At 40.0% G+C, this 16,642-nt stretch overlaps 1 protein-coding gene across 1 annotated transcript in view; it reads left to right on the top strand.

Moving 5' to 3' along the window:
• Nucleotides 1-896: 896 nt before the first annotated feature.
• Nucleotides 897-16,642, top strand: part of LOC101474463 (serine/threonine protein kinase 26) — a 52,848-nt gene continuing 37,102 nt past the window's right edge. Inside the window, exon 1 of the mRNA XM_004570115.4 lies at nucleotides 897-1,181. Within this exon, the coding sequence (XP_004570172.2) occupies nucleotides 1,161-1,181 (21 nt within the window). The 5' untranslated portion in view covers nucleotides 897-1,160. The remainder of the gene's footprint in view (nucleotides 1,182-16,642) is intronic.

Genomic DNA, 16,642 nt, shown 5'->3' with positions numbered 1-16,642 from the left:
CCTTCAGTTTTCAGGCCCCTTTACTGTGGAACCAGCTTCCAGTTTGGATTCAGGAGACAGACACTATCTCTACTTTTAAGATTAGGCTTCAAACTTTCCAAGCCTGGCCAGCTCAGTTGGAAGAGCATGAGCCTCTTAATCTCAGAGTTGTCGATTGGAGCCCCATGTTGGGCACTCCTGTTGCATATTTGTCCTTAGGGATTATTACATTATTTTAATAAATACTACATAGTTTTATATAGTATAAAAGGATTTTAATAACCCATATAGTTAGGGTTGGATCAGGTGACCCTGAATCCTCCCTTAGTTACTCTGCATTAGATCTAGGTTACTGTGAGATTCCCACGATGCACAGTTTCTTCCTCAGTCGCCTTTTTTCACACACTGTGTATTTAAATATTAGTTGTTATTAATCTCTAGCTCTCTTCCACACTATGTCTTTGTCCTGTCTTCCTTCCCTTAACCCTTAACCAGCTGTGTCAGATGGCCACCCCTCCCTGAGTCTGGCTCTGGTGGAGGTTTCTTCCTGTTCAAAGTTTTTCATTCCCACTGTTTCCAAGCATCTGCACATAGTGGGTCATCTGATAGTTGGAACTTCTTCTTAAACCCTTCAGTATAAAGCCCTCGAGGTGCCTCCTGTTATAAATTGGTGCTATATAAATAAAATTGAATTGACCTGAACCGATGTATCTAATGAAGTGGCCGGTAAGTGTAGGCAGCTGTTGATTCGAAGCAGTTTTGGACTTGCACCTGAAGGCAACATGAACCACAGATAGGAACAGTTATGAACAGCAGGTGGCAGTAGAAGTGTGTGCGAAGCTGACATTCCCACACCGTCGCTCCTCCCTTGAAGGAGGCAGAAAGCTGCGCGTCATCCTCTCCGTGCACTTCTTCTTCTGTGCTCACTTTGTCACTGTGTGTTTGTAGTTTGTTCACTTCAGCCGCCTGCAAGTTAAACCGCCGTTCCTCTCGGATACAGTTCCTCCACTTCGAAGTCAAACCTCTTTACTTATTTTTCTTTCGAGAAGTTTATTTCCTTGTGAAGAAGCTCGACGAGGATTAAAAAAATATATATAGTAGAAGGCAGTAGTCAAAGAAGGAGGAGAATAAAAAGTGACAAACCTGGAGGAGGAACAGGGCGTTCATACTTCGAAGTAACCATGGAAGTTCCTGGTATGCAGGTAAGGAGAAAGGTGGACGTGCTGCTGCTGCTCTTCTCTGGGTTTTCAATCGTCCTCATGAGAAAACTGAAGCGGGTCTTTATGAGAAGTGGAGGGGAGATTGTGCAACTGCTGCTGCATGTTTCTTTCTTTTGTAAGAGTGATTACCTGTTGTGTATATGAGCCATAGGAACATACTAACATACAGCGCTGTGTATTCAAATAAACAGACATAGGTCTCCACATCCAGTTAAAAAAACATCAGGGAAAAGTGACTCGTCAGATCTTCTCTAGCTGTGGAAAATGAGTTTATGGTCAAAATCTCACATGGTGTCTAATTGTGTATTTATACCTGTTTATTCGACCTTTGATGTGCATGTGCTGACTCATAAAGTGATGTAGCTTCCCCAGATTGTGGCTCTGCGCTGTGAAATGAAGCTACACTTGTGTAAAATGTAGCTTTGGTTCCTTAAATTGAGCTGGCTTTTATTTTATGGTGTCTAAATCCCTTAAGTTTTGGCATTATATTTACATAGTTGCTCAATACCTTGCTCTATCAACCTTTGTGTGTTTACATCTGTAATAAGTGTAATTCCAATACCTCTATACCAGCTTATATCATAACTTTGGTGCTCAAAGTTTAGTTTACAGGGCCTTTTCTCTTGATGTGACCTATAGTGTGGATTTAATGACCCATAAAGTTATTTAGCTTATTGAAATTGTGAGGTTGTGGTATTTTATATCGTTTAAAGTGTACTCATAATGGAACTCTGGGGCCATAAATTGAGTTTCCTTTTTATTTTGTGCTTTTTAAATCACTTTAAAGTTGGGTGTTTTACTCAAATAATTGCTTAATAATGTGACTTAACTTCTCCAAGTCGACTTGATAATAACCTTGCGTTATTATCATCTATAATAAGTATAACTATAATCTATACTAGCTTATATTGTGACTTTGGTGCTCAAAGTTTAGTCTGAATTTTGAATTGAAGTTTTTGTTGCATCAAGTGCGCCTAGTTCTAATGTTTAAATCTTTTAAATGAAACTGTAATCTTCATAGAAAGGTTTATAAGGTGGCTCGGCTTCTACAAAATAAGCTTACAGTAACTTTTTAGGGTGTTTTTGTGTCTTCAGTGGTAACTGTGATACTTGCATACACATAGTTCACAGTGCCCTTACCTCTTAATGCGACCTATAATGTGTGTATGATGATTTATAAGGTGACTTTTAGCTTTCTGAACTAGTGAATTTGTAGTGTTTATACAATTTAAGGTGTACCCATGATGTCTCTCCGGTTCCCTAAAACGAGTTTTATTTCATGGTGTTCACATTTTTTAAAGTGAACTAATATTTATCGATATTACCTCATTATTGAGTTTACTGTATGTTTAAGGTGGTTACAGCTGTAAAAGTGTGAAAATAGTGTTTCTGTAGTGGCTTATGTGTTGGCTTTGTTGCTTCATATGTACTTTACAGTGTCGTGTAATGTGTCATGATGGCTTGTGTTGTGACTTTGTTTTACCAACCCAAGGTGAAGTGTGACTGTGGTTTACGTACCGTCGGATATATACATGCGATGAATTACAGTGTGACTCTGCTGCTGTATAAACGAGTTTATTTAACTCTCTTGTGTATTTAGGATTTAAGACTTCTAAATAATCCAGATTTACCGTGACTTAATGTGCTGCTTGTAATCCAGGCACACTTTATGATGACACAATGTTTCTGCCTCTTATCACATCCATATATTTAGTTATTATCAGCTGATATCGCAGACTCACATTATATTGACCTTAATTCTCCTGAACCTGATGTATTTTCTGATTGTATCACTTTTGTGTTCATGTAATGTTTCCATAGTGACACATTTTATAGTCCTCTGTCTTTATCTCCTTAATGATGTGAGCTATGTGTAACTCAAAAGGTGTGTCTAGCCTTCATGATTTCCCGTAACACTCCATGTGTTAATGGCCCATTCTGTATCTGTTGCTCAGGAGCATTGATTGATATCTTTTATAGGACATCCACTGCCTTTAGTCTAGTTGATTAAAATCTACTCTGGGATCATCCTTCCCTTGGAAGTCATATTAGAGGAAAATCTTCAGGTATGCCAGACTTGTGCCAGTAAGAAACAAAAGGTGTCTAACGTGCACTAAAAGTGTGTAAACGCCTCCAACCTGTTGCTCAGCCGGCTTTCAGGTGTGTCTACCTGTGGGACTGGCTCGCCGTGTCTGCTCTGTGCGTCCCAAGTGGGCGGGGCCACAAATGGTGTCACAGGCTGCTTACATCAACACACCCAACGCCTGGCACCAGCTGCCACAGCATCGAGACAGACAGCAAGGTTTGCTGCCAGTAAGAGCAATGATGCATAGTGGAAAGTGCTGTGCAAGACTGGAGCTACCTGATCAGTCGATTAGGTGATAGGATATTTATCACTTGTTGGGTAGTTATTCTTTTAAGCATAAATATCAGTTATGGTGGCTTTCAGATCGCTTTAAAAAAAACAAAAAACCCAATATGTATATATTTGCTTATGTGGCTGGGAATTATGTATTGTTGGCCTAAATGTATAAGTAACTTTGCCACTTTGATCTCTGGTAGCTTAAAGGTGATATAAATAATTTTTTATGTTAAGGAAGAATTGAATCGCTAAGTGCGTTAAAAGGGTGCTTATATTATAACCACTTGGAAATAATACCAGAATTTGTAGTGAAGATGAAGGTACCTAGCATCACTATAATGCTAACCAACTGACCATTGGCATCCAGCGTACAACTAGACATGCAGTGCAAGCTGCTGTGGCGAGCCCTTGTGACAAGATTGGTTAGCAAGCTAAATTTATAGTGTATGAAAGTATCAGGTGATAAGCGTTTTTGCTAATTTCATGCTAACTAAAAGAAATGATAAAAACTTTACTAAAAATGATGATAATAACAAAATGAATGGGCTAGTGGTCTAATAAACTGCAAATCCAGTAATTGTATTTAGCAGAAAATGGATTAAAGGTGTTAAAGTGTTAAAGTCATGAATAGAGTCAAAAGGTCCAGTACAGTGACTTGAATTAGCCAAATGGGCAAAGTTACCTAAGCTAAAGGGCTTGATATTTTTTCCCCCGCTAAAGCAAAACAAACTTGGAAGAGGAAACAACATATCTGTTTCGCATAATGTCTAAAACTTGTTTTGACTGCCCCTAGTTAAGTAGCCAAAAATTTCTTTTAAATCAAGTTTAAGACGCATGGTTGCCATTATTGCAACATTTGTTGTTATTAGACAGCTCAAAAAATAACCCAAAATTTGTGCTGGAGTGTCTCATTTTGTAAGAATTATCCTGTAACAGGTGGGGGGGTATTTAGCTTAAATGAATGAGTTTACAAAAGCGGTACAGTAGCATAATGGATGATTTGTGGCTCAGGATATCAGTTTCACACATACTTTGAACCTCTAGTTCCTCTAGTCCTTCCTTTCTGCTATCAGTGGAAGCTGCTGAGAGATCCCAGCTCCATGGAAAATGTTGTGTAAAGCCTGAACGATATCACTCGGCTGACTCTTACGTTGGTTTCTGGCTTGTGACCATGATTCAGAGCCTCTTTTGAAAGAAATCTTACATAATCCAGAAAAATAAGCTTGATATCATTTGAAACAGTGCTATCATTATAATTACACAAGTGCCCCCAGCTGACTCCTTTGTTTATGTCTTTTACAGTCTGTTACGAATAATAAGTTCACTGTCTGACTGTGATATTTGCTGCCTTGGGCATCACATCGTTGTGTCAGCTCTTTCATGGGTTTCCACACTATGTTAAAATGGAAATGACTCTCTTAACAAATGCCCTCAAAAATACATGTTTGTTATATTGAAACGCTTTCTTCTTCTTTTTTAACCGTGCAGACATGGCAAAACGTAAGATTTCCATTTTACCAACATGGGGGGAAAAAAAGGAAAGCACAAGGTATTCACATCTGAGATCACTGAACTTATAAAGTGATCGACAAACTTCTTCTCTAATATCAATAGTCCTACATTACGCAAGGTTAGGCGAGGCCTAATCTTCATTGATCATAAAATCTCATTAGCGGGATTGAACGCTTAATTAGTGGAAAATTTTGCAATGTTGGGATATAAAAATTGTGTTTATTTTTCCACAGAATCCTAACACCGTGGGCGAAATTCCATCTTTGGTGAAATGTACAAATTTCCACTGATGCCTAAAATCAAATCTAGTGGCGCCACGAAACACAGCTACTAATGTATGATGTCACACTTGCAAATCAGAAGCATCTTGACAGTATGGTTTGAGTTGTTGATTGTCACAGAAGAAAAATCCAATGACTCAGCTGGCACTGTGATTGATTGCGTGCTGGCAGGTATGCAGGAACATGTTTTTATGATGTTTGTTCTTTCAGTAATGGGCTTTCAGTTTTAGTGCCCCATGGCGGTTTAAGGAGGTCATTCCCTGTCAAACAGTACAAACTTGAGGCAAATTCCACAACTTAAAGGTATTTCCCCAAGAGTTTGATTCTGGACATTTGCCTACCTTCCTCCTCGGGCTCCTGCCTCATGCTACACTAATAAATTTTGTTGATCTAATATGAATTTATGTTTAATTCGCAGAATATTATTAGAACTGTCACTCTGTTGGGCTTTGAACTAAATATGACAGTTTAGTTGAATCACATATTTTGTCAATCCAGGGAATCACCCTCAAAGTCAAATATACTTAGGATTTCCAGCCAGCCTTCATTTGGCCAAGAAATGGCAACCAGAGATGTACCAGTCCTACTTTCTACAGTTCTGATCTGATAATGATCAATGACTTTGGGTATCAGCTGAAATCCAGTAGTAATCTGATAGCAGTGTCACATTAATGAGCTGTGATTATGTTTTTTTTAAAAAAGAACCGGGAATCGTTCTTTTGTGTAAGACAATGAATTGAACACTGGTTTCGTAACTTCGTAACTACAAAACAATTATCTCTACAAATATAAACTGTACTGGTAATAGGTTTTTCTTTTGTTTTTTCTAAATTTAAGGTACAGATGAACATAATAAAACAAAATTAATTTATATTATCCCTTTAATTTATTCACTCTAGTTTATTTTCAGCTGTCTGTTAGTCTTTGCTGCTGTTAATAACGGCCACGTTAGATTCTCCTTCCCTGGTTCTCCCCTGTAGAGGGGAAGCTGAAAAATATAAAGCCAGGTGACGGCAGAACATTATATTACCATAAGTGTCATAAAGTATTTCAGCAAGTCTTACACCGCTTGTAACGAAAGTTACAATTTTTTTTGGTTGTGTCGGCTAACTTGACAACAGTTGCTGGTTTGAATTAGTGTCATGGCACTAATTTGTGCGACGGGTCAGAGCATTTTTGATGATACCCGATCCAGCTTTTAGATTGGACTGATATCCAATCCAAATATCAGATTAGTGCATCCCTGCAAACGATTAATGGAAACTTTACCCCAATCAAACAATAGCATTTTATCAGCCTCGCTGAGTAACAGTTGTGTAATTTTAGTACCTGAAGTATGGCTGGTGTAGATTTGAAGTTTTATTAGACTGGAAGTGCAGCAACTTAAAAACCAACTTAAAGTTAACTCAGCTGGCAGACTAGCATAAAAAATGGAGCTACGTATGGAGAGAGAGAGGAAAAAACTAAACATGGGTTTTAGGTGTTAAACGTCTGGCATTTTCCTGTTCCTGCCATTTTTTTTTTTTTTTTTTTTTTTTTTTTTTTTACTTTGATTCCTGCTCACTGATCCACTACAGGACTTTACTGGCCTTAAAATACAAAAACAAAAAACCCACATATGTGGATGCATCGCTTAATTATTCACAGATACCAACTGTCATAAGGTGAACTACTAAATTAGCAAATAAAACTGTCATTAGAATAAAAACCAATCAGCGATTGACCCAGCTGGTTGCCTGAAGCAGATATATTTCAGTCACACAACCCTAATGCACTGTAATGTAAAAGAGCCTCTTGAGGCCTCTTGAGTGCGTTCTGAAAAAAACAAAACAAAATTTTTTCTTCATTCAAACTTAATTTAGGACATTTAGCAGCAGTGAGAAATCCTAAAGATTTCAGGATGTCAGCGCAGCATCTAGCTCGGCGGTAGCTCGTTAACGGAGATTTGCCGTGTTGTGGCGTTAAGGTCATTTCAACGAGATTAACCTGAAAGCACTAGTGGGAACACAACGAATATGACTGCACATTTACGCCGACATCATCCTAGTGCAAAGACAAAAACAACAAGCATGCTACTAACTTTAGCCGAGTCATTTAGACAGCTGTTAGCACATGATTCTCCTTATGCTGCTGAGAATATAGCCCAGAAGAAGCGGATAGTATAGCTTTTATTTTGGAAAGAGACATTTCTCTGTAATAAACTCTCTTTTCCAAAGATGAGTGATTCCTCAATCAGATACAGGGCTTGCAATATCGCTAGCCCGACGTCCTGGGGCTAGCGATTTTTTCAGTCGGGCTACCAAAATCTATCTCTTCCCTGCCCGTCGGGCTATTGTAGGAAGGAAAAATATATGTCAATGCTTTTGCATTCTTTCAGAAATGTAGCTGGGTAATTATGTCATTGGCATCGGTGAGCCACTGTCAATATGTGACATATTGAAATCGCGTTTGAATTTGCGCTTGTTTTTTTGCTTTCACTTTGCAATCGTGCGAACTGTGTATAGAGAGCGACAGCACTGATCTGTGAGTGATGATAATTTGCGCACCAATTCCTCTGACATCGTCTTATTAATCGTTAGCTTACTATGCAAACATGACAAGTGAAATCTCCGGCAGCAAGCTTAAACATGTGAGAGGTTGATTGCGCAGAGAATCGCTGAGCTTATGTGAGTGCGTCTGTAAAAGCAGCAGGATTTATATTTGACTACGATGACCTGGATGACTGAGAACCTTCACAGACAGATATATATTTCAGTTCTGCTGAGCCAAATAAGACAGGTCAGGGTGAAGAAGTGACAGCCAAAGAAAAGCTTACCACAAAACGGAGAAGTTATGACAAATCAGACTATAAGGCAAAAAGAAAGTGCAGCTTTATGGTTTCATGGACAAAATAATTTCTGTGGCTGCAATATGACGAGCTAAATAACCAGGGCTGCACATAAGTGGTCCGCAGGTGCGCATTCGCTGTCAAAATAAAAAACACGCACAAGGGTTAGGGTTAAATTTAAAAACTGTACTTTTGAGTTAAAATATATATTTATAATTTTAATAAATGACAAATTAAGAAGGCATGAACATTTTTTTGTATCGAAAAAATATCGAACCGTGACACCAAAGTATCGAACCGAACCGAACCGTGAATTTTGTGTATCGTTGCACCCCTACTACAAACGTCACTGCTGTTTAGTTTTCTGTCTTCATTTATGCTGGAAGTGATAACAGAGCTGTACGTTTTACTTTGTTTCCAAAACCCCGCAGTCAGGACATGCTATATTGTATTTAGATAGACGCTAGCGAGCTAACTTCCTGCTAACTTCTAACTCCGTTAAATGTCATAAATTCCGTTTTCATGGATGCCTGGATGTTAAACTCAGTTGTTACACCTGGTAGAGCAGAACGCTGATCATTTTATTAAAGATGAAAGACTTTAGACAGTTTTTCAACTCTCAGTAATGCCATAGTGATCGTTTGATATATGGACCTGCAGCGGAGTTTAGACTCAGACACGGCTAGTGACGTCAGACTGAACAATCGGATTGTCAAAGTGGCATACACCTGATCAAACACCTGGGAGTGGCCGCTTCTCCTTCTGCTCTTTGTCATTTTTACGGCTGCACCTTTTCAGCGCTCCAGTTCTCACAGCCTGTACGTATCTGTGGCTATATATAATCACAGGCTCCACCACCCTGAAGGTGGTGTGTTTGTGTTTTCCTGAGTGAGGAATTATCAGCAGCTACCAGCCAGCTGCCTGCAAGTTTTGATTATAGAGCGTGAGTCAGTCTTTCTGCAGCCTGAATCATAGTAGAGCATTCTCACACCCCTCTGTTCATGCGTTTGTCTTGTTTATCTTCACATTTTCCTGGATGAGGACGTATAAACAGAAACCGCCTGACGGCACAAGCGGCTCCTGTGTTGGACGGAGTTTGAGTCATTCAAGTCTTCAGTTTCACTCAGTGCTGGCTTCAACATCATTTTGAGGAAACGAAATGATACAAATTATACAGAAATGACTGGCAAGTTATAAAACTGGCCACTTTGTTGTAATTGAGATGTTTTTTTATTTCTTGTGTGACTGAAATTGGTCATTTTTGTGGTTTGAGTTGTTTTATGTAAACCTACCAAACAATTAGTTGATTCTTTTGAAGAATTGATAGATAAATCAGCCATTAACCCATCAAAACAAAAAGAGTTGGTGGTCTTTCAAAGCCACACAGTAACTCAAACAGGGCAGCGGCAGATCGGTAAGTCCTGTGAGGTAAAATGACAAAATTACTGTTGTTGTCTGTGGAGTCTGGGGGATTTTGAGAGAGCAGTATAATTACTTCAGTTCCTCATCGGAAACGGCTGTCTGATGAAATGGTGAAAATACTCTAAATATAGCTAACACTTATAATTTGTGGTTATCGTTTTTTTCAGTTGACAGTAAAATATTGTGGTGCTGATTGTTCTCAGCATTGCATTGCTTATCATCTTGTGCAGCTGCCTGCGTTTAGATTAGGGCATAATTTTTAAATGTTGGATTAGTTATAGGCGACACAGTAGTCTGGTGGTTAGCACTGTCTCGTCTTAGCAAGAAGTTTTGTGTTCGCCAGCTGAGTGGGACCTTTCTGTGTGGACTTCTGCATGTTGCCTCCAGGTACTCCAGCTCCTTTCCACAGCTCCAATAGCTTATGGGACCAATTATTGATTTTAAATATGTTTTTTTTTTGTTTCCTGCTTTAAAATAAAAACAGCCAACCACTAAAGAGGATTTTACCTTCCACCAATGGAAAAGCACCAAATCTGTGATAAAACATTATTTGACCAGTCTTTTTTAGCATAAAATGTTTTTTCAGGTGGCAAAAAATAACTGGACTGCACCGGGCTTCCTTTAGATTCAAAGTTAACCTAAGAACCACAGACTCAACAATTTACAGACCAGTCAACCTTATAAACATAGTTATTCTAAAGCTTCAGTTTGAATGGGTGAACAACATAAAAGCTAGTAAGTTATAAGTTCTCTGACAGCAGGTTATCCAGCAAAACTACTTCCACGCACACGGGTATTTTTCTAAACAGAGATTTTCTGTTTTCGTTTACAAAAAACAAAATCCCGTTCACACGTGCAGTTATGGAAATAATATCTCTGTCGGCATGTAAATGCAAAAAACGAAGTCAAAGCTCTTAAGAGCACACCAAAGCAACAGGTGGACAATCGGGAGTCTATGTGAATTCTGTCTAAATCAGTGGTGCACAGTGTGACGTCAAAAAAGGCCGCACTCCTTTTACATTGCTTGACTAAATCTCTGTTTTCCTCATCCACGCGTAAACGGCCAGACAAAGTTTTTGAAAATTTTCACATTGGCAGGACTTCTTAAAACTCTCCATTTACGTGTGGATGAAAGGCCCAAACATGTAGAAAAAGCTGCGTTTTGAAAGATACCAGTGTACGTGTGGAGGGGTGGGCGGTATAAACGGTATACGGTAGAAACAATATAAATTTGGCCAACAATAGAGATTTTGACTATACCGCTCTACCACGATAGGGCATGTTGATGGAGTCATCGAGCTGCGCCTGTTTTGGTCAAAAGCATTGCAGCGGCTGCAAACAACATCATCTGTAAATTATGCCGGGCGACAGTAATAGCAAAGAGACGAAGCACTTTTGGAATATGGGGAAAGCCAAAAATAGCGCTTCCTCCACTTCCCTACCATTGATTCATTAGTGCTGAATTCTCTCGCAGCTGCTCTATTCCCATGTTGTTGCAGTAACCTGACTAACCTCGTATTGCGGATGGATTATCTCAGTTGTTCTCTTGACTGAAGTTTGGTCCGTTTATAGCATTTTGCCATGCAATTGCATTTGTCCCTAACCACCCGAAACCCTCACATTAACTTTTACTGAGTGGTAAAAAGTTTGCGTTCATCCTTCAGCTTCACTGTGCTAATGTTATGCTAACGTAGCTGTTTTGCTAGCGATCACGTAGCACGTCATTATATACCAGCTAGTCCGACTTCAGTAACCTTACAAAAGTCACTGCTGTTTAGTTTTCTGTCTTTATTTATGTTGGAAGTGATAGCAGAGCTATACATTTAAATTTTTTTTAGAAATCTCTCAGTCAGGACATGCTATATCATGTTTAGGTGGAAGCTAGCGAGCTAACTTCCTGCTAACTTCCAACTCTGTTGAATTTAATAAATTCAGTTTTCATGGATGCCTGGATTAATTGTTACACCTGGTAAAGCAGCAACGCCGATCATTTTATTAACGATGAAAGAATTTAGACAGTTTTTAACTCTGTGATGCTGCAGTGTTCGTTTGACTTTGGGACCAGAAGTTAACGGAGTTTAGGACCCAGATTACTCCGTGAGGCTCCTGACTATGGCAGCCGTAATGCTCCAACAATCCATCAAGCGGTGCGGCTTCATAGCTTACCAAAGTCGTACTAAAATATTTTTGACAGATTTCTGCGCGCTGTGTACCACATAAAATCGGTTCGAGGTCAGTAAGCACAACCAGAATTCCTACATAAGGTACACTGTCGATTTTTGAGAAAATTAAAGGATTTTAAGTGTGCCTTATTGTGTGTAAAATACGTTATACAGAAGAAAAGAATATATTGCGATATATATCGTTACCGCACATGCTTCATATTATACCGTGATATGGATTTTAGGCCATATCCCCCAGCCAAATGTGGTTCCATTTTTTTATACATTGACAAGATGTTCAGTTAGCTCAAAGTCTTTCAGTGATTTTGGCTTTCAGACTACAAAACATAGTACACTTTTCAGCTTTCAGCTTTCTACTGCTGCCATTGCCCTGTGTGCTTGGTGCTTGTTTTTCTTCATTATATTGCATGAGTGACGTCACATGGTCTTGCAATCTTCTAATCTGAATGTGTTCTCCTTTGGAAATTTGGCACAGGTTGATTTAGTGTGAATCGGTGCTCTGTAGTAACAACGTAGTTTACTGCCCACTTACTGTACGTAATACGCAGCTAGTGCTGGCAGGTGGCAGAAATATGTGCCATTTCCCAGCCTCAAAATTTGGATAAAAATTCATTAAAATACCAGATACTGCCAGATAAAGCTTGCAGGAGCTTGGAGTAAAATCTTTGGCTAATGGTCAAATAATTTTATTTGTAGATAATATGTACTTATTTTTGATATATATTTGACTAAATGCAAGCCATTGGTTTACTTATTTACCTAATTTTATCTGGTTTGAGAGCGGGAGGAAACACAAATTCTTTGGAGACCGCGTCATGAAGGGCATCTTGCAAAAACATCTGCCAAATAAAAAGTGCAGGGCCAGCCACAGTGGTGACCCATTGTGAAAAAGAGACCAGCCAGAAGTAGATATTATTTTGGCTGCACATCCCTAGACTTTACTTGTTTTTAACTTGTTTTAATAGTCAACTTGTTGCCAATCACCTATTATTGGCCCTACTTGTCCTTGATTTTTTTTCAGTACTGGCTGTAGGGCAAAAACAAGAATCCTAAATATCGTTCACCTGCTCCCCACATAGTTGCTCATCCTGCAGCTGGACATATGCCAACATATGGAGCTGTAGCTGTCAGCTATAAACGGTCTTCTGCTCGGAGGATCTGCTGTTAGCTGGAGAGCCAGTCAAACCAGAATCTGCAGTATGCTGAGAGCTGTTTACATGCAGCCGCTCACCGACGTTCCTCGAGGACAAAGAACTGCCATCTGCACCTGCAGTCTAAGATGTGGAGTTGTAGTCCCACCATAGGAGAACAGACAGATAAGTGTTGCAGAAGGTATTTGCCACAAAGTAAAGAAAATATTTTCAGAGGAGTAACATGTTTTTAGAAAAGCAATATCCGTAGAAATTATAAGTGCTTAAAAAGTCTTTGTTGGTGGCTTTTGTAAGCTTTGGATGAGGGCTGTAGTCAATCATTGTGTAGGTGGTAGAGGTGGGCAGCTCAATATAAATATTGATAGTATCGATACTTGCACTGGTATCAGTATGTGATTGATACTAGCACAATTGGATCGATATTTTCTTCCTCTCCTCAAAGTCTAGTATGTGGAGAGTGGGCTGGGCCTATCCCTGCTGTCTTAGGCCAAAAGGCTGGTTACACTGTGGACAGCTCGCTAGTCTATCGCAGGGCTACCACAAAGAGATCATTCACACTCACATTCACACCTGTGGGGAATTTAGAATCACCAGTTAAGCTAACACTACTGCATCCCACTGAACTATTTGGCAAATGTACGATGATTCAGCACATGAATCATGACTCACTTAATTTTCAAATAAAATATACATACATACATTGTATGCAACATACATACATACATACATACATACATACATACATTGTATGTATGTATGTATGTATGTATGTATGTATGTATGTTGCATACAATGTATGTACTGCACTGCTGTCATATGACATGAACCACTCTCACCCTCCAGCAGCTACTCTAGAGTTTTGACTTAGAGGAAGCAGTAGTGAAGGGCTTAACTTATTGTATATAATAAAATATGTTGGTATGTAAGGTGAAAGCATGGTGCCATTATCATTTTACAAAAGTTGTTTTGGAAATTTCGCATCTTGGGTGATTCAACGCATCATGTCATGTTTAAGAGGAAAGAGGAAATGTTAAAGAGTGCTGAGAGTTTCACATGATGCTGTCTGCAAAGGTCATTTTGGAGAATGCTGTGTTTGTACTTCCTCCTCTAGCAGCTGTGACCTTTGACCTCCAACAGGGACATACTTGTACACAGACTTCTCTTGTTTTTGGACAGCACTTGTTAGTAAAAACATGGTCCTTTCTTGCTCAGTTGCACAGTTTCCACAGCTTTGTCCAAGTTTTCCAGGGCAGTGTCATGTTTGTGTTAGCAGCTCACTGACCTCTAACTTTAAACTTTAAACGCTTCTCTTTAGTGCTTCTACCTGACCCGACTCCACCTCTTATCACCTGCTCTGAGGTAGGGCTGGGCGATATATCGAGTTTTTTTAAAAATATCTATATATTTTCATACGAGATATAAGATGTGACAATATCGTTTATATCGATATAGTCTATGTTACGTTATAATTATACTTGTGGAGCCGCAGGTTTGCCTCTCTTTCGTCCACTTTTGTCTCTATGCAAGGTTACTCGGCCTCGCCTCTCCTTCACTGAACACAACTCCCCCTCCCCCATAGCTTCACCTGCAGGCAATGACAAGATGAAAGCGGAAAATCTCTGTTAGCGAGTTACCGCGGATCGCCCCGTGCGTGGGGCTGGACGGCGTCAACGTGTTAGCGAGCTAACCGCGCTAACCACATGCAGCCCGGAGGGGCTGCATGGCCTAAAATCCTTTAATTTTCTCAAAACTCGACAGCGCGCCTTATGTATGAATTCTGGTTGTGCTTCATGACCGCGAACTGATTTTATGTGGTACACAGCGCTCAGCAATCTGTCAAAAAATGTTTTAATATGACTTTGCTAAGCTACGGAGCTGCACCGCTTGATGGATTGTCGGAGGATTACGGCTACCGGGGAGGAGCCTTGCGGAGTGATACGTACTGTGCTTCCAACGCAATCAATCAATCAATCAATCTTTATTTATAAAGCACTTTTCATACAGAAAAAATGTAGCACAAAGTGCTTTACATAGTTAAAAGCAGCCCACCCCACCCTCCAACTCACTCCCCACACTCTCAATACACATATATCCCCCCACCCCCACCCACACACACATACACACACGCGCACACTTAAAGAGTAAAAATTGGGCTGGGCTCGCATGAGCCAAGTGAGGAAACATTATAACAGAGAGCCGTCTGCACCGGGAGCCGGTCACAGACCGCAGCCTCCGGGCTGGGCACACAGCCGGAGGGAGGCAAAGGAGCCCCCCAACCAGGCTGAGAGGACCCCAGAGACCCAGCAGCCACGGTCAATAACAGCCCCGGTGCAGAGAGCGCCCTCCGAGGAAACACTGGAGATATGACGCAATACGATGTATACAGGGTAAAATGATAAAATAAATAAGAACAGGATACAATATAAATATAAATATAAATAGAGTAAGAAGATTAAAAAATGAATAAGAATAAAATCAAGAAATATTAGGTAAATCCTAAATTAATAATAGAATAACAGGATAGAATAAATAAGCATAAAAAATAAATAAACGCTAAGTAAAAGCTAAATTAAAAAGGTGGGTCTTGAGCCTGTTCTTAAAAACATGTACGTTCTCTGCGGCCCTGAGCTCCTCCAGCAGGCTGTTCCACAGACGAGGACCATACCACTGAAAAGCTGCCTCTCCGTGAGTATGTGTCCTGACTTTAGGGACAATCAAAAGGCCAGTACCAGAGGACCTCAGGGTCCGCGAGGGTTTGTATGGTAAAAGCAGATCTGAGAGATAAGAAGGCCCAAGACCATTAAGACATTTAAAAACCAATAAAAGAACTTTAAAATCGATCCTGAAACACACGGGGAGCCAGTGCAGCGATTCTAAAACCGGTGTAATGTGGGCCCGCCCTCTGGTCTTCGTCAGCACACGAGCTGCCGAGTTTTGCAAGAGTTGTAAAGTTGAAATATTCTTCTTAGGAAGACCAGAGAGCAGGGCATTACAGTAATCAATGCGACTGGTAATAAAAGCATGCATCAGCATCTCCGTGTTGGCCCGAGAGAGAATAGGGCGGACTCTGGCTATATTTTTTAGATGATAAAATCCAATTTTGGTTACATGTTTAACATGTGGGATAAAACCAAGCTCAGAGTCAAAAATAACACCCAGGTTTTTCACTTGTAGCGAAGGACATAGTGAAAATGCCTCTAATTTAGACAAGAGTTTCTCTCTCTGAGCCTCAGGACCGACAATTAAAACTTCAGTTTTGTCCTGGTTAAGCTGTAAAAAGTTTTCTGCCATCCAAGATCTTATATCCAAGATACAGTTAAAAAGGGCATCCATTGGTCTGGTGTCATCAGGAGACACGGAGATGTACAGCTGCGTGTCATCAGCGTAACTGTGGAAGTTCACTCCATGCCTCCTGATGACACTGCCGAGAGGCAACATATACAAATTAAAAAGTACAGGGCCTAGAACCGACCCTTGAGGCACACCACATGTCATTTTATGGATGTTAGAGGAGCATGTATCCATACTCACCATAAAAGATCTGTCAGAGAGATAGGAAGTGAACCAGTTGTGTACAGCACCAGAGAGGCCCACCATGTGTTTCAGTCTGTTTAAAAGAATAGCGTGGTCTACTGTATCAAAGGCTGCGCTTAGATCCAGTAGCACCAGGACTGAGAGCTTTTGGGCGTCCCAGTTACATCTAAG

Source organism: Maylandia zebra, linkage group LG3 (genome assembly GCF_041146795.1).
Source record: "Maylandia zebra isolate NMK-2024a linkage group LG3, Mzebra_GT3a, whole genome shotgun sequence".
Classification (NCBI taxonomy): Eukaryota; Metazoa; Chordata; class Actinopteri; order Cichliformes; family Cichlidae; genus Maylandia; species Maylandia zebra.
The sequence above is the reverse complement of the archived record's forward strand: the minus strand, read 5'-3'. Positions and strand labels throughout refer to the sequence as shown.